At 35.7% G+C, this 19,214-nt stretch overlaps 3 protein-coding genes across 5 annotated transcripts; all 3 read right to left on the bottom strand.

Annotated features, from left to right (window-relative positions):
* Positions 1-1,574: 1,574 nt before the first annotated feature.
* LOC117336741 lies at positions 1,575-7,212 on the bottom strand. Its single transcript, XM_033897359.1, has 6 exons — positions 6,678-7,212; positions 5,780-5,898; positions 5,041-5,154; positions 3,860-3,974; positions 2,856-2,976; positions 1,575-2,760 (listed from the first exon to the last, which is right to left on the bottom strand). Exons 2-6 carry the CDS (start codon positions 5,855-5,857, stop codon positions 2,295-2,297), a joined length of 894 nt encoding a protein of 297 aa, XP_033753250.1. The 5' UTR covers positions 5,858-5,898; positions 6,678-7,212; the 3' UTR covers positions 1,575-2,294.
* Positions 7,213-10,823: 3,611 nt separating this feature from the next.
* Positions 10,824-18,162, bottom strand: LOC117335633. 3 transcript variants are annotated; one of them, XM_033895762.1, is made up of 3 exons: positions 17,528-18,162; positions 15,803-16,387; positions 10,824-13,575 (listed from the first exon to the last, which is right to left on the bottom strand). In XM_033895762.1, exons 2-3 carry the CDS (start codon positions 16,239-16,241, stop codon positions 12,575-12,577), a joined length of 1,440 nt encoding a protein of 479 aa, XP_033751653.1. In that variant the 5' UTR covers positions 16,242-16,387; positions 17,528-18,162; the 3' UTR covers positions 10,824-12,574. The 3 variants fall into 3 exon arrangements, with proteins under 3 accessions (XP_033751653.1, XP_033751652.1, XP_033751651.1); XM_033895761.1 differs by having other exon boundaries at positions 17,340-18,162; XM_033895760.1 differs by having other exon boundaries at positions 15,803-18,162.
* On the bottom strand, positions 17,550-18,140 carry LOC117336654. The gene has a single exon (XM_033897263.1). It carries the CDS (start codon positions 18,138-18,140, stop codon positions 17,550-17,552), a length of 591 nt encoding a protein of 196 aa, XP_033753154.1.
* Positions 18,163-19,214: the final 1,052 nt, after the last annotated feature.

Here is a 19,214-nt window from a genome sequence, read left to right on the forward strand (position 1 = left end):
TTTTAATATGCATCAATACGTCCAAGATGTCAAAAACAATTAAATATGCAATTTTCTTTCCTGATTTATTTAAATCGCTGCGTACAATTTTCGTCGATCTGAAAGAATATGCATGTGTTCGACTATTCGGAAGTACATGCATTTGTTCGACTAATCGGAAGTTTCCACATGTATTTAATTGTCTATCACGAAGTATACACATGCATTTGTTCGACTATCCCGAAGTATACACATGCATTTGTTCGACTATCCCGAAGTATACACATGCATTTGTTGTCTAGCCCGAAGTATACACATGCATTTGTTCGACTATCCCGAAGTATACACATGCATTTGTTCGTTTATCCCGAAGTATACACATGTATTTGTTCGACTATCCCGAAGTATACACATGCATTTGTTCGACTATCCCGAAGTATACACATGCATTTGTTCGTCTATCCCGAAGTATACACATGCATTTGTTCGACTATCTCGAAGTATACACATGCATTTGTTCGTTTATCCCGAAGTATACACATGTATTTGTTCGTCTATCCCGAAGTATACACATGCATTTGTTCGACTATCCCGAAGTATACACATGCATTTGTTCGTCTATCCTGAAGTGTAGTCCGGAAATGTATACATCTGCTTTTCTATCTGGAAGGATATACCTGCAGTCCCTCAAGTACCCGGGCAATATATTGTTTCTTTCTGAATACATTTACAGAGAGGACAGGAAACAGAAGGAGTGTATAAACGTTATGTACGAAGTCTGTTGATACCATTGATATCAGTAATCAAATAGTAGAACTAACCCTGATAGTCTGTTATGATTCTGGTCCCTCACTTAGATGCCTTCAGGTAAGCAGGGCAGCTAAGGACAAAGGGAAAACAATACAAACACACCAATACCAGGGTGATGTCTATTGCTGGTATACCTGTTTCGCCCGAACAGAGGGCTTCATCAGGACCCAAATACATTTTTTAAAATCTCGCTCCAAATGAAAATGTGGGCAGATACCTACTACTCCTATTTAAGAATGTCCTTCATGCTGTGAATATGGTATACCCGTTTTTGACGCTTGGCATGGCAGCTCCGAAAATGTACATATCATAATACATTCGTGGGTTATAAATATAATTGGTTATCTAGACTACCGTCCGGTAAATAGTCAATAGCAGTGTTCAGGAAGTTCACATCCGTGTCAGACTGACTTCAAAAAAGTGAACGTAACCTTGAGGTGCTAGTTGTGGCTACACGGAAGGCGATAAGGGCCATTATCGAAGTATATATGAAGAAAATGTCCTTGTTGTTACGGTTTTTGATATACATATGTAATGAATTATTTGAAGGTATTGATATTATGTCCTTCATTTAAAAAAATAATAACAAATATCTTCTTCCACCTAATTGCATTCCTACCAGAAAAATATGGTTACATAATATAAACTGTACATTTAATTTTTGTTTGTTTTTGTTTAACGTCCTAGTAACAGCCAGGGTCATTTAAGAACGTGCCAGGTTTTGGTGGTGGAGGAAAGCCGGAGTACCCGGAGAAAAACCACCGGCCTACGGTCAATACCTGGCAACTGCCCCACGTAGGTTTCGAACTCGAAACCCAGAGGTGGAGGGCTAGTGATAAAGTGTCGGGACACCTTAACCACTCGGCCACCGCGGACCCCTTGTACCTGTAACATAATGAAATATAGCAAACGCATATAGTACAATTAATATCGCATGATGTTATAAACAACACATAATTCACATCATATAATCAACATAACATAATTCACATCATATAATCAATATAACATAATTCACATCATATAATCAACATAACATAATTCACATCATATAATCAATATAACATAATTCACATCATATAATCAACATAACATAATTCACATCATATAATCAATATAACATAATTCACGCCATATAATCAACATAACATAATTAACATAGCATTATCAATATAGCATAACTAGCTAGCATAATCATCATTAAATGATAAACATTGTATAATTAACATAATTTACATAGCATAATTAGCGTAACATAACAAACAGCATAATCATTATAAAATAATAACATATTATAATAAACATGTTATAATCAACAGAAAATAATAAAACATATTATAATTAACATAACAATAATTTACATAGCATAATTAACATAACATAATTAACATAACATAATTAACATAACATAATTAACATAACCAAAATTATACAGGGTATTTAACACTTATACAGCCACTGAATCAATACAAACGGTCAACGGTTTGCGATTATGAAATACGTATCTATTTCCACATTTTATTCTCTGAAGAAGGTATTTTGATATGTTCTATACCAGCATCACATCCTTTTTTATAATAAACTGATGTAACGAATGGCTGGTCCATTTTGATAAACCCCACTCCTTCATGTAATGCTACTGATACCGAATTCTCTTCCTCTATCCCGGCCAAACAGAATCCATCTTGAGCTATCATTTTCTGCGTGAGAGCCACAGTTACGTATTTCCCTAGTTTTTTGTTCCTGTGTTCCGGTATGACGAATGTCATTCCCAACATTCCACTCATGTGTTGCAGTGTCCAGGCAACCAACTTGCCAGAGGAGTCCTCAACTCCAACACTGAGAGCTCCTAGAGCCAAAACTCGTTTTACGCTTTTGACGTAGTCGAAATCCTTATACCACACACCCGTTAAAATTGTTTCAAAGTCTTCGTGTCGGAGACATCTTGCTGAATATCCTTTTGGCAGTTCACTGAAAAATATTTCACCAATTATACGTCAATATGTTGAAGTAGGTAAATTATCTATGAATTGAAATTAGTTATTTTCATTTCCAATATAACTTACGGTAACTGGCCGACAGCGGTACAGCAAAACAGTGGCACTGTAATGGATAGGTGTTCTACAAAGGAACCTTCTGTACACGAGATGTCTTTAATGATTCGGTTGGTTTTCAACGACACAAACGCTAAAAATGAAATAAAAAGTTACATAAACTTAGACCGGAGATGAAATATGACCAATGACACATCCGCTTTTCGTTAGCAAATAATGTATGTAGTTATTTCTAAAGCTGTAGTCACTTAGGCGGGAAAACAAAAACTTACTTAGTTCTAAAACTCAATTAAAGGGTTTGGAGAAAACGTGAATTGAGAGATAACTATGACACAGATATTAAATCGAAGTCTCACCTTTCGTCATGACATTAAAAAAAATCATCATCATTATTCTTTTTTTTTTAATTTACGGTCATATGTATATGTAATCATTTAAAATAAAAGAAGTTTAAATCAAAACGTGTTATAATCAAAGGAAATTTCATCACGTAAGTCCCTCTAAAACAGTTATGAAAGACTATTATTGATCTTCAAGAGGGTTATGGTACGTTGTATGTAATGGAATGTAATTTATTCGGTGGTTAGAAATAGCACACATGGCTTTAGCACTGAATTTAACATTTGTTTGTATTTGTCTGAAAGAACATACTGCAGCTTCTAATCGTTAATGAATTGATAAAAGAATAGCATCAGTGTTTACTGATTATTATAAAGTGTTTCATGTGTTTACAAACTAGCAATTGGTTAGCAGGAAATTATTGATTAATATAGAAATTGCAACGAAAATGTATATTGTAAGGAGATATTGCTTCATGTATCCAAACTATCAGAGGATCTCTCCGAGAAAACAGCACAACGGAAGTAGTCCGTGTACCAATCAGAAACGGGTTACGCCATTTCGTTTTCAGCTTGACATTCCGTTCTGTTAGTCATATTTTTCCTCAACGCAAGATAGGTAGGTACTGTACATGTAAATATTGTGAAGGGATTAAGAGTTTATTGTTGTGTACTTGCGAGCGACAATAACGGGCTGGTTAAGCAGACCACTTTTACCAAGTAGATCTCGTAGTACGACATCCTCTGTGTCTTCTGAAGTGTAAATGCACGTGGTTTTCTCGTGGTCATGGTCCTATTGAGTTTTATGGTAAATGTAAATAGAAAATGAAATTGTTATAAAATCATACATTTCAAACTAGTTTAAACTTACAATGATCTATCCGGACTGGACAGTTAAAAAAAATTGTGAAAATTGGTCCATGGAGCTCGTAATGAATCAAATCAGAATGTGTTTTCTCTATCAATTTACCGAACATGTAATTACTCTTATGTAATCTGATTGTTATTAATTTTTTAAAAGGAAGCTGGCTGAACGATTGCGGAAAGAGTTTGTCAACCCGAGTATGAAGGAATCAACGGAAGAATTGAAACTATCCTTGGAAACGAACAGGGGAGAAGATTCAGAGAACATGCAATTATACAAAAGAAATTAAATGAAGTACTGGTATTATTCATGTATACCGAATCTAAATCTAAAACGTCTTTGAAAGTAATCCATTCGGTTATAAAATGAGAGCCGCATGAGAATGAAAAAAATGTAACGTCACGTGGTAGAAAAATGACGTTTTGGCTGACTCATGCTATTAATACTTTATTATTATAGAAAGCTCTGTTTGTGTATAGAAGACCAAAGGCCTTATCTATTGATGCACGGCATGTCATATTTCTATAGGGAATACAATATATACTATAAGTTGAATTTATTTCCCATCTGTTCTAGACATGTAAAGGGCTATAGGAACCATGTTTTCAAAAATGTTCAAATAACCCTAATATAAGGATGGATCGAGCTGTTAACAACACATTCGCACAAAAATGTATAAAAAGGACAGAGGTTGTGTTGAGGGTGAGATGACAAAGAAAATAATATTGAAAGAAGTGAATGTAAGAAAGCATGGTAAGAAAGGTATGATGTATCCACATTGTTTTAGATAGGTATTGCAATTTTAAATAAAGCCGGCCGAGACATCATAATAGCGGATATAGAAGACAATTTGAGTATCAAAATAGTGATTAGATTAAGCTACGCTGTTGTTATTTTACTTTACTCTCAGAAATATGGTACAAGGTACTAAAGTATACGACCAATGAACTATACAGCAATTTCAAACATAATAACACTATCTAAAGTAACTTACATTCAAGCCTTCCTCATTCGTTATTACGACAACTGAACTAACTTCCGGCAATCGGTCGACATATACGTCATATCCGGTCAATCCTCGTGTAATTAATGATATTGGTGTGTAAACCTGAAATAATATACGTCGTTATTTTACTTACAGCATTCTATTGTATTTTATGAATGCACGATATCATAGTGAAATGTTAAATGTTTGTCTACGACTTTGTTTTATATGCCTTCCTTTGGTACATCATGTTTTTAAATTGAAAGATCAAGTCCTATGATTAAATCTGATGCTATAACTGTTTTTCATGCTTGTACAGTTCACAGATATAAGGGGAAATATTTAATACGGGTTAATATTATATTTAACTCATATGTTGAGATAATTTTTAAAATGACGGCGGCATATCAAAGCTAACAGTGGCAGTTTAAAAACTTCAAATTGGGATTACAAAACAGAATACCGGTAGTATGAATAAAGTTTCAGTTTTCAGAAAACGTTACTGAGATATTGCCCAATGATTATAATATTATCATCGTATCTAATGAATTATGGACAATATTAAACACAAAATACAGGAGTTTTTCTTCATCATAGAAGGATGCACTATAAACTGTATTGACGACGTATATAGAAAAAATATAGTTGCACACTGTTTTATAGTTACTATGTTACATTATAAAGATAAACAAATGCTGATCTATGATGTTGGTAGTGACATTGGGAAAGGTATTGATAAACAGCTTACGCATAGGGACATCGGCAGTTGTTTCTTCAAAGCAGGTAACAGTAAAGGTAGATCTTTTGGTGGTACTTTGACTGCCATGCTTCGTTTTTGTTGTTGTTGTTTTTTTAATAGAAATAATGCTACAATAAAGAAAAATATATTTTCGCCGTCAATTTGTTTTTGATATACATCATGGCAGATATTTGACTTTCAATTTAATGATGTCACTCATATATACGTATATAATCATTATCGACTCTCAAGTGAATATCCGGAGTTTCTCAAATTTGTTTTAAAATGTAACGTATTAGGTATATGCTGTGTTGATCACCAAAAGTTTTGTTTTGTTTTGTTTTTTAATTTGGAGAATAATAGGAGATGATGGACTGCTATACGTGTTCGATTTTTTAACTACACCACTGACAAGTTAGCTATCCTCAACACATATCCAACATAATATTTTTTTCTTCACAAAAGCAACCTTGTCAGCACTGAAAAATACAGAATTAATTATCTGTACGATTTAATTAAGAACAACAGATACAACCTATGCTGAAGGGAGTTTCCGTACTTTCCTACCTGAATACTTAGGGTGCTAAAGGAGTATAAGACTTCTCCGTCAGATATCTATTGACGTAAGCGTATTTAACATCACGTGTTCAGGTTGTGTTTTACTACTGTCTTGGTCAGAAACTAGAACGTTCTATTTCCACATGATAGTCACGATAAAACCCTGATCAAAAGTACACTACGTACTGCAAACAAAGACATAATATTCAATACATATCGAGCAGCTTTAATTTGTCTCCACGACAAAGTGTAAGTAGGTTTAGGTCTCCTATTCAATGTATGTATTTGATTTTGATGTGATATTAGAACTACCGAAAAGTTTGTCAGAAAGAAATAAGCCTATACTCACATGATATGAATATCCCTGTGTAGTGTGCTGTTATATAGACCGGCCCATCTATAGCATGTCAGGTTACTAAATATTTTCCGGGTACTGATCAGGCTTTATCGGTAAAGGTCAGTTGACGCCTGTGGTGATGAACCTTGGGTTATTCTACAACACGCATTATCCCCATTATATCATCAGCTTAAAGTGATAAAGAGCATTAATCTGTTTCGTAGCAATAAAATACGTCTGCTCTACTCGCCTTTTCTCACTAGACTGACCATTCATGCTACGTACCATTATCCTAATCACCCTGTCCAGGCACACCCATTCTCACGACACTGGCTTCCCTTATCTGTCAAGCCATAAACGTCCACTCCTCATCCGATAGAACAATTCAGTGCATTAATTCATTTATAAACATAACCTCATCTAAACAGTTTAATGATAAGTTCCCCTTTATTATACTTAATGATCTTGACACTTCAATTAAAATTTGACATCTCTTGACACTCGGTGAGGTGCCTTGGGACAATGTCAGACTCATCACTTGGACATACATACATGCCAGTCTGTTTCTCTCCCCCCTACTCTGTCGCTGCCTCTCATCAAGAGATTTCTTATATCTTTTATGAGATATCTTAAAACTTATATAAGATATCTCATAAAAGATATAAGAAATATCATATGATATATAACATATCTTATATTTTTATGAGATATCTTATATGTTTATAAGATATCTTATTCAAAAGTATATGTAATATATAAGTTATCTCATAAAGAAAAGTTTATAAGATATCTTAAAAGATATATGATATCTGATATATTATATAGCATTGTTAATTATAATTGTTATTCCTTAGGGAACCAAAGAATTGTATAAAATAACTCACAATGTCATATATTATTACTGTAATTTCGGTTCAACTCACCATACAGTTTGTAAGTAGTAAACCTTTATATAAACTGTTTTACTGTTGTATAATTGTAATTTCTATGCACTTGTCTGTTTACTTGTGTAAGCTATCAAACACTTAATAAATCATTGCAATGCAGAATAATGCGTTATTTAATATACGGTAGAACATATTGTTGTAAATAAAGTCATGTAATATTATTTGTAAATGATTTCATGTAGTTATGTATGTAAGATGTTGGTATGTAAGATGTTGGTATTTTACCTATGTTACAGGTTTTTACGGTCATAAATATGAACATAAAGGCTTGTCTAAATAATCAGACAGTCTTTGCTTCTATTTACCCGTCATCTTCTGTCGGCTAAGGGCAAAACATATTGAAAATAGAATGACGTAGGATTCGAGGTGTAAAAAGGCGGGAATTCCCCAGTGTACTGTACCCGTGTGCTCGTATATGCCATTAAACCTATACAATAACAACATTTATCCGATAGAAATATAATAAAGGGATGGGATCACTAGTATTAACATATAGTAAATTATTTAGCTGTGTGAGTCCTTAAGTAAAACGGAACTAGGAACTGGTTTCTAGTTCCATTTATCTTCAACGGAACTGGAAACTAGGACCAAGTCCCGTAAAATGTATACGTGACTGATAAATGACTTTGCACTCATTTGCACATATAGTTTTTCTTCCTCAGATGCGGGTCTCATATTGAGATAAAGTACATAGAATAGTTTCTTAAACGGAACTCGGAACTGGAAACCAACTTCAGCTTCCCCAGAACTAATCACCTGAAGCTGTGGGTACCAGTAATATAACACTAAATCTTTAGAAGGTTGTCTACGTTTTAATCAGACTTCTCAACGAGCACAATCAACTTTAACAGAATGTCAGTAATCCAAAAGAAGAGTACACAAAATGCTTGTTTATTCTGTACCGGTTCCATCACGGGCCACGTATATTTTGGTCAGTGTTTCCACTTTTCATAACAAGAGTGCTGCAAGATCATAATAAGATTTACATCGCCTTACGAGTGGCTGTCAGGCATGCTATTAATGTCATCTTTCAATATAAAGTCAATATCTAATTTTCTGACAATTGTGGATAACACATACTCAAGTCTTCAACATCAGCAATTAACAGCAATAACTTGTGGAAAAATAGTTTCATCAATTATTTTTCGGGTAATATATCTTTATATGCAAACATTTGCCATGAAACACACCAACATATCATGATTATAAAGCCTACAAAGTTTAAAAGAGGGCATTAGAAAAATGTAGGATATAGCCGGACAAACGAAATTTTACATCGGACGCCTTCCCTAATACCCCCGTCAAATTTGATGGCCGTATAAAATGAAACCTGGCTAACAGAAGAACTACTAACCCCTGTGACTTCATTAGAGTTTTTCATCAAGCAATCTAAACGAGTTGTGCAGCAACGTTAAATATCCAAATACATGTATAATGATAAAATTGTATTTAATCAGTTTCGTAATTTCTTGATATTAATGAGTTTAAGTACACTTTCCTAAAACACATTCAAAAGTTCATTTTTTCTATGTCATTTTACTAAAATAAACAATATTGTATCGCATTTTATTGAATTGCACTAATATATAAAAGACGGTCCCAAAATGAGGGTTATTCCTCGACAAAGCGATACCCAGTAAAATATCAATTATTTGCATTAATCACAAGAATTATAATTTCAATATGTTGTTTCGCGGTACTTAACAAGCTTACAAAGGCGTTGTGTGTTAATTATATATGAAAATATAATTGTAACTATAATATTATGTTATATGATATCCCAATTAAACCACTTATTTAGATCTCTTCCTAACCCAAGTGAAAAGGAGATAAAGGAAATAAACTCATTATTATTCGAGTTTTTATGTGATAGTAAAACTGACAAAGTTAAAAGAAGCATTGTTGTTCAAGACCATTGTAAAGGAGGTTTGAAAATGATAAATTTATATGCATTTATAAACTCTCTTAAATTGGGGTGGGTCAGAAGACTGTATAACACTGAAGGGAACTGGAAATATATCTTAAAAGAGAATTTTGATGTGGATCTTCTATTAAATATTGGTGGGGAATATATATCTCACTGTAGTAAATTATGTACTAATAATTTTTGGAAGGACATTTTTCATGCCTGGTATAAATTGATTAACTCTAAGGAAATTAAAGAACCCCAACAAAATTCATATTTGACTTAGTGCATTTGGCATAATAAGGACATAACTGTTGCTGGTAAACCTGTGTTCTATAAATCATGGTATAAATCAGGAATACGTACAATTGCAGACCTAAAGATTTCAGAGGACATAACTTTCTATTCATTTGAAGAACTTTCACAAAGATATCAACGAATACAAATTTTCTTCAGGTCCAAGGATTAATATCAACAGTTCGAAAATGTCTGCCAGACCCTCTACCCCAAAATATCCCACCAGTTATTCGCCCTTTGCTACCTCCTAATATACAGTGTTTTCTCTCAAGTATCAGTGATTCAAAACTCTTTTATAATATTTTAATAAAACAGACACTGTTGCTACTGGCAAATCAAAATGGAATGAACAGCTCCTATTTGATGAAGGAGAATGGAGTAAAATATACAATATTCCACGTAAAGTAACAAAAAATACTAAACTTCAATGGCTTCAATATCGCATATCTCATTATATTCTTACCACCAATTCTAAATATATGTATTATACACCTATGATTTCATGATAAAAAATGAATTATTAAAAAAAATATATATATTATCAAAGGATATTGATCTACCGCAGCGAAATTTAAGCCGTTGGAACTGTTCAATACGTTCTCAACACGTAGTCACGTATCACTATACACACCATAGGCACACTAACGGTAGAGATATCAATTTAGATATGCAAAATATATATATATATAAAAAAAAAAAAAAAACCCAACATAGCCAACTCAGAATTACGTCTTGATATTTATCAAGATGTCAATTCTCTATATGCACATAATACAATCTTGGTTGTATATGGTCGGTTACAGCTAAAGGTTATTGTTAACACGAAAGAGAGGTACTCGGCCGACGTGTCATGCTTTATGTAACAGTTTTCGTATAGTGGATAGGTTTTCTCGGGTCCTAGGACTGGGTTCCGTGTGTGCTATACATATCTATTTATACAGGGCAACCATCAAGGCAAGCTTGTAAGACTTTTACAAGCAAATTAAATAAGAACAAAGACAATTAATGTTGAATTGAAAATGGCCGTTTATTATATTAAACGACGGATGTTAAGAATATAACATCATAGATAACAATTCTTTCCTTAAAAGTCTTAGATGGGGGTCAAAACCCCATCAAGTACAAGTATACTTAAAAATTAAGTTCTCATATGGATATAGACATATGAGTTAAAAAGTCTAAAATGGGTCAAAACCAGCTTCATCAAGTACATGTATACATACAATTTTATAGTTATCATACAGATATACAAGAGATTCTACAGAGATTATCTCTGCAGAATTCACAATTTACAATCATACGACACATACTAACATAGGTTTAAAATGATAATTGATGTTCGTTAAATACCTATTAAAATCATAATATGGTATTGACAACTTCGGAAAGGAGGCAGTAAGGGGAAGGTGGTGGGCAAAATAGAACTTAGTCAAAGTAGTTAAAATACTTGGTGCAAAAGTACAATAAAATAGGTTGGCCTTGACCGTACGCACCTTGTTCCGCCATGTTTTCTTCAGCTTCTGTGTGTAAACAACTGCGTCATCGGTTTATATATATAGCAGTCTAAAAATAGCGACAAATTAATGCGCGACACTGATGAAGCTTGACCTCTTCACACATCCCTCAAACATGCCTCCTTCCATATCAATATGATCAACTTGATTTATAATACTATTAGTTTGCCTGCATAAATTACATTAAAACAAGTTTTAATTAGTATTTATACAGGGCAACCATCAAGGCAAGCTTGTAAGACTTTTACAAGCAAATTAAATAAGAACAAAGACAATTAATGTTGAATTGAAAATGGCCGTTTATTATATTAAACGACGGATGTTAAGAATATAACATCATAGATAACAATTCTTTCCTTAAAAGTCTTAGATGGGGGTCAAAACCCGCCACAATGATTTCTGTAAACACATGTACATAAACCTGTAATATTGGTGTTACAGAAATCATCCCCCATCCGCAGCCCTGATGGTTAGCCTTAACCTTATAACCAAGGAATTAAATGTTTTCGGTAATATAAAACATAAGACTACAAAATCGACTAGCAGTTGATACAACTGAGGGTTAGATTGCATATTGTTATCATCTCTTTATCATAATAGGATAAAAAATATATCCATCACTTCCTGACCCTATGCCCAGAAGTAGATGGATATTAACACCAACGAAGCAAGCTTCAAAATTAAGCAGCTGAACATATATTTTTCTTAAAATATGTAGAGTAGTATAATCCAGACCCTATGCCTGAAGATAAGGAGATAAATGTGCGTTAAGTGCGGAGCACTTAAGAAGACCATTTCAGTTGCAGCACATATTTGTCTGCCTTAGGAAAATTCTAACCATTTTGGTTACATGACCCGAAGAAAGGGACAATACAAAAAAGACCAAGTGGCCAATATTACAAAAATTGGTAAGAAAAAACCAATAAAATACAAACTAACATAAATCCGAGATACAAACAATGTATCTATACAATTGTACCTACCACCTTCTCGACCCTATGCCTAGAAGGGACAGGCACACAATCAAATTTAAGTACATTTTTTAATATCTAATCTATAAGATTAGACTTGAGTTGGTACAAATACCTAGCTACCACAAAACATTAAGCCTTCCCGACCCAATGCCCAGAAGGAAAATGTATGATTACACAATTAATAACAAAAACTTGGCCTTTGGATTATTACAATCACTTCTCGACCCTTGCTACTCGACCCTATGCCCAGCAGCTTGCACACACTAATTGATCACAAGTCATAAAAAGTTGGCATTCTAATGTACCTTTTAAAAGCCAATGAATGCCACCTGCCCATATGTTGTATTTCTTCATCTGGCAAACCCATAGCAGCAGCATAACTGGCTGCCCCTATTCTAAAACTGTGGCTGGAATAAGGAAGATGGGCTAAGCCAGCCCAAGCTAGAGAGCTCTGCAGACAATTACTAAAGTAAGAGTATGTGACTGGTACACAGTTTGGAAAACAAAAGAGTGGCCCTTCCGCCTGACCACGAAGCTTTAAATATTCATGAAGAGCAACGACTGGGCAAGTGGCAGCATTAGCTGGTTTACATTGTATCGATAGTGTAATAGGACGGATGTTATAGTGTCCTTTAAATGATCGAAACGTAATTTCAAGTTCGGAGGGACAGCCATTGGGATTATATAAGAACTTAGCATCCTGCAACTGGATTACATGAGATGCTGACTTATTTAAGGTCATTTCCCCAACGCGAAGCAATGCATGGAATGCCAGGAGGAACATAGCCCTAAGGAGGTGTATTTGATAATTTGTTTGACAAACATGTGGCAGTGATGCCACTAACTTAGATAAAATGCCTGGGGTAATAGGTAGACGACTGTCAGACCGTGATGAGACACGTTGTACCCCCGTTAGTAGCTTTTTAATGATGAATGACTGAGTAGGATCAGAACCACCAGCAAGCTTATTCAGATATCCTATAGCAGCCATGTAAGTAGAAATCGTAGAAGAGGCTAGACCGATTTCATATAAATGGGTGACAAAATAGGCTATTGTACCAACATTAGTAGGTATAATAGGAAGAGCTTGATTGGTATTTACCAGGAACTGTTGTAACAACTGGTACGCTCTGTTGTATGTACGCCTTGTTTGTGGTGATGTTGATTTTGACAACAGATGTACCAATGACCTGCTCAAATTTTCAGAAGGTGACCCGGAATTGGTGTTGGGTGTTGTTCCATGTAAGGAGCCACCTGCCGGAATAAGTCCACCTGTAAACGAGACAGATGGTCAGCCAAAATATTCTTTTTTCCAGGAATGTGTTTTGCAGAGAAAAGAATGTTCAAACGCAATGCAGCTACTACAAAACGACGCGTCAAGATCATCAAAATATGATCTTTGCTAGTTTGTTTGTTGATGATATCAACTACAGCCATATTGTCACAGTGCAAAACAACACATCCATTGCGTAATGATGGGCCCCATATTTCAATTGCCAAAACAATGGCAAAAAACTCTTTTACTGTAATATGATAAGAAGTAAAAGATGAAGGCCATGACCCGTAAAACCAAGATTTTTGGTAAAGGGCCCCAAAACCCAGATTGCTGGCGTCAGTAAAAAATTGTAAATGTGTTGATGCGACCCTTTGATCGTCCAAAAACATGGAAACACCATTGAATGAGTCAATGAAAAGTTTCCAAGCTGCCAAATCAGCTTTTGCTTCCTTATTCAAACGAATATGGTGATGGGGCTTCTGAAGACCTCTAGTCAAATTGATCAGACGCCGTAAAAATGTACGGCCAGGAGATACTACCTTACAAGCAAAGTTAAGTACTCCAATCAGGGATTGTAGTTCTCTTAAAGTTACTTTATGTCGACACCTAAACTTCTGTAATAATTGCCGAGCTTTGATAACTTTTTCCATAGGAAGTCTGGCTTCCATGTTAACACTGTCTACCTCTATTCCTAAAAAAGTTAATAGAGTACAAGGGTGAACCGTTTTACTTTGTTTGATGGGAATGTTGGTCTGACTACAAAATTTTAGAAAATTTGAAATATCTTCCATACATTTAGTATTTCCTGCTGGTGGACCAACGAACAGAAAATCATCTAAAATATGCACCATACCTGCCACCTGATACTTAGTTTCCCATTATCCAGTGTATTGCTGAGCTGAAAGCTTCAAATAATCGACAAGAAATCGAACAGCCCATTGGTAATACTTTATCAAAATAAAATTTTCCATCAATCTGGAAACCTAACAACTCATAGTCATTGGGATGGATAGGGATCAGCCTAAAAGCTGACTCGATATCAGATTTCGCTAGTAAAGCTCCAGACCCAAATTTTTTTATGAGGGCTATCGCATTATCAATAGTTTGGTAAGAAACAGTAGAGTCGTCTGGGTCAATACCATCATTGATGGATGATCCCTCAGGATATGACAAGTGGTGTATAACCCGGAATTCATTTGGTTCTTTTTTGGGGACCAAACCCAATGGAGAAACCTGGAGATTTGGAAAGGGTGGATTATCAAATGGGCCCTGAATACGGCCCTGCGCCTTTTCACTATCAATTTTTTGTTTTAGAACTGGGATATTGTCAAGTGCAGATTTAAGATTTTTTGAAAGCCGAAAAGAACGCAGCCCTTGATATTGTAATGAAAAACCATATGTGAAACCTGAATATAAAAATTGAAATTGTTCATCTGGATAACCTTTTAAATGAGCAAAAAACTGTGGGACATCAATGGGGGTTGGAAGGTTACTGCTTGTTGGGAGGTTTAGTTTGTGTACGCTGATTGGGGTTGGCATTGCCCTGCCCGTTTGGACTACCTTTGGAGGAGTCTGAAGTGGCCGAGGACGGCGACTTGCACTGTTTGACGGGATGCCCTCCTCCACAATTGGAGCAGACATGAGGGAATTTGCAGCGGGAGCCCTTTTTACAATTTCCCGTTTTGTTGAATGGCCAACAAATTCCTTTTGGGAAGGTATTTCCTTTAGCAAGAAAGGGCTGCTGCAACTGGGGCGATCGTGTAGCTTGTTTCAACCCAATGGCTGTCGCCTCCAAATAAAATTCTGAGTGCATATCCCCCCATGACATAAAAGGGTAAAGTTGATGCCAGCGGCGAAAATGGCTATCATAGTACATAGCAGCAGCAAGTCCCGACCTCCTGTTTAACGTCTGCACTATGTCAGCATATTTCATCAGCGATGAAATAGCCTGAACATGGTTTTGTACATAAATAGAGACAAAAACATGAAATGCAGATAACCACTGCTCAATTGTTTTGATACTAAAACTCTTTTGTTTTGGCACAATGGCCAATTCCGACCCATTCAATTGGATCTTGAATTGTTCACTTTCAGAGGATTTGTTGAGTAGAATTCCAAAATCTACAAATTCATCTGCAAGTATTTTTGCTTTAATTTTAGTATCAACGTGAAGGTCAAGAGGCCGGGAAATGCTGCTATTAGTATAGGTAGATGCTCCCTCACCAGTTATATTTGCTAGAGCTGCAGAAATTGGCATTTGAAATTGATTGTCTGACCGAAATTGTCCAGGCCTTCTCTGTTGTGTGTCACTTTGAAAACTGGAACTGTCCATATGCATTGATCCCTCTTGTTGCATTGCCATTCTGATGGGGTCTGTAGGTACACTTGATGGACCCCCTGCAGCTGCAGCGGGGACATATCCTGTTGACAGTCTGTTATTTAATATGTCTGCTTGAGAAGCTACATTGTCCCCGGTAGGGACCCTCATCATGTAACCCTCTTCCTTCATCTGCCGAAAAAGTTCTGCAGCAATCGCCTGTGTTGAGGGCAAGGCAGAGGACATGTTGACCGGTGTGGGAGGTTGAACTGGCAAGGCATTAGCCAAATTAGCCTCTGTCTGTGTTGTATTGTTGGGCGACGGGTTAACATGGCCTGTCACCATTGAAACATCCTGAGCATTTTCATTTGCGGTTGGCAAAATTTGGACAGGAGGAGCAGACGATTCTGTATGTCTTGTCCTACTGCCCACGAGACTATGTTGTAATGCAGCCCTTCTCCGGGTTCTGCGGATTGGTCCTGCCACATGTTCTGAAAACGAGGAGCATAGAAAGTATCTGTGGTACAAACCGTACGCTTTGTCTTTTTTTTTTTTTTTTTTTTTTTTATAGACTGCTATAAAAATGGTGTGAAACTAACATATCCAATCTGTTAATGTGAATATATATGCGATGATATATATCAAATTATACTGATGTATTGCTAAAGGTAAAGAAATTTAGTGCCTAGAACTCAAGACACAATAGCCATATAATTCTGAATTAGAAATTATCCATCACACCATATAGCTACTATGTAACACAATTAAACTACTAGTAAAAGTTCTGTCTTCAAATCAATTAACATTACAACAGACCCTGGCTAGCCAAGCTACAATTTTTTGAAAATAGGAAAAAGGCTAACCTTCTGACCAAGAAAACTTGAATACATCATTTATAACACTGTGCGTGTGCCTGTTATCACAGGCGTCGACTCTGTCAACAATCATGTGAACTCACATGTGTAGGAATTTGCGTAACACGCAAAAACCCATAACGGAACAGAGTCAAAACACAAGTGAACTCACTTGTACACAAAACACGCGTCAACAATTTGAACATAGACTTAGTGTCAACACAAAACATGTGAACTCACATGTAAACAAACGTGACCTAGATATAGGCCTATATTTACTAGTGTACAAAACATTGAAACATGTACAAAACCCAGACAAAAGTCGGGATGTTGGACATAGCTGTGCATTATCTTTAAATAAACCCAACACACTTACTTAGAAAGTAAGGTAACAGACGACAGTGTACATATTATAGGAATTCAACTGTTCCATTACAGCGATTGTCCACGTGTCGTGGCGTGTCTCATGTTACATGTACACACGTGTCATAACAACAAAAACACTATAATCGTAAATAAGATCATGTGCCAGACAAAATGAAATGAAAATAATACTGCATCAACGAAAAGGAAAGTCATTAAGACTTACATTTGGAAGACAGCTTATATAAGAAAAGAGCCAAAGTATACACACACGGTCTTCAATTAACACGCGTGTAGCCAGCCTCAAGTTGGGCGGAAATACAAAACATGATTCTGCGCATGGGCAAGACAACAATACTGTTAATCCCATAATATTCAGCCCCGACACTAAGTAATGAATATGCATGACATTACCTTATCGGGAAATGGAAGTGTATCACGTGGAAGCAGCAGCCAATCGTAGGCCCTGCAGGGCGGCTCCCCGCACAGAGTAACTGTACTTGCGCATACCATTAGCAGATAAATGAACACCATCTCTACACAAATCTTCGAACACGCCATCTTTTAGACCTTTGTGTCTCCAATAAAAATAGTCAGTCGAACCAACACACCGCTGTTTAAGAGCATTATTAACAAAGTCAACATGTTCATTATAAATATGTACCGGCATAGATCTTGTAGACTGTCTATAAAACAACTGCATAAAGCCAACTTGTTGTACTCGGAATCCCGCCAACAACCACTCGGCTATAGAAATTAGGTCGGTCACTATTGTGTCCTTCACCGTATCAAAGTCAAAACGATCTAGGTCGTTTCCTCCAATCTGGAGTAACACTACTGAAGGTTTAACGTCCTGTATAATGTTAGATATCCATCTAGCATACATGTGACGAAGTCTACCTCCACTTTTTCCAACACAAGTTATCTGAACTTTGTCCGGGTCGAATCCAAGATTCGTCCATGAACCCGACAATGTATCATCTAAACGTCTAACAAAACTGTGACCCAGAACCAAAACAGAAGCCATTTCACTAACGGAAACATACAAAATAGAACTTAGTCAAAGTAGTTAAAATACTTGGTGCAAAAGTACAATAAAATAGGTTGGCCTTGACCGTACGCACCTTGTTCCGCCATGTTTTCTTCAGCTTCTGTGTGTAAACAACTGCGTCATCGGTTTATATATATAGCAGTCTAAAAATAGCGACAAATTAATGCGCGACACTGATGAAGCTTGACCTCTTCACACATCCCTCAAACATGCCTCCTTCCATATCAATATGATCAACTTGATTTATAATACTATTAGTTTGCCTGCATAAATTACATTAAAACAAGTTTTAATTAGTATATATACCGGTATGTATCTCCAGCATGACGTGGCAAAAGACAAACAACAAGCGGATATATTCAACTTAGATATTAATTTACACGACAGGAAATTAAACAGAACACTCAACAATACAAGGCCTACAAATACAATTAACTCGCATACTGCACTCTCTCTCACACGGAACAAGAACCCCCGACTAGGGCTACAGTTGTTTCCCCAACAGAGACGACGGATAAAGGGACATAACTGGAAATAGACGACGACGGACACATATTTTCTACTGTAGACGACGGTAATTCAGAATAGACATTTAATGCCGGTATCTGGTGTTCTCGGTCAGTCCCTATCTAAACTTCAGCCGGGAATCAGCAGATACCTAACACCGAAACATGTTAATAAATTATTGGTTGAAATCGTGAGAATTTTTTTTTTGTATTTATTTTATTTTTCAAGTTTTTTTCAGCATAGTAAAAACATAAATATAACATATACACTTACACTCGCACATAAGATCATAATCACATCACATATATGATATCATCATTATCATCGATATCATCATCATAGTTCATTATATCATCCTTTTCATGCTACACATTCAATTCCTTTACACACATTAATTCTTAAATATTTAACATACAATGTAGTAACCACACCTATACCTACAGTGTACATCATCACGATCATCATCATGATAATCATCATCATGATCATCATCGATCATCATCATCATCATCATCATCATCCACTCAATATATCACAATCAAC

This window comes from Pecten maximus, chromosome 10 (genome assembly GCF_902652985.1).
Source record: "Pecten maximus chromosome 10, xPecMax1.1, whole genome shotgun sequence".
In the NCBI taxonomy this organism is placed as follows: domain Eukaryota; kingdom Metazoa; phylum Mollusca; class Bivalvia; order Pectinida; family Pectinidae; genus Pecten; species Pecten maximus.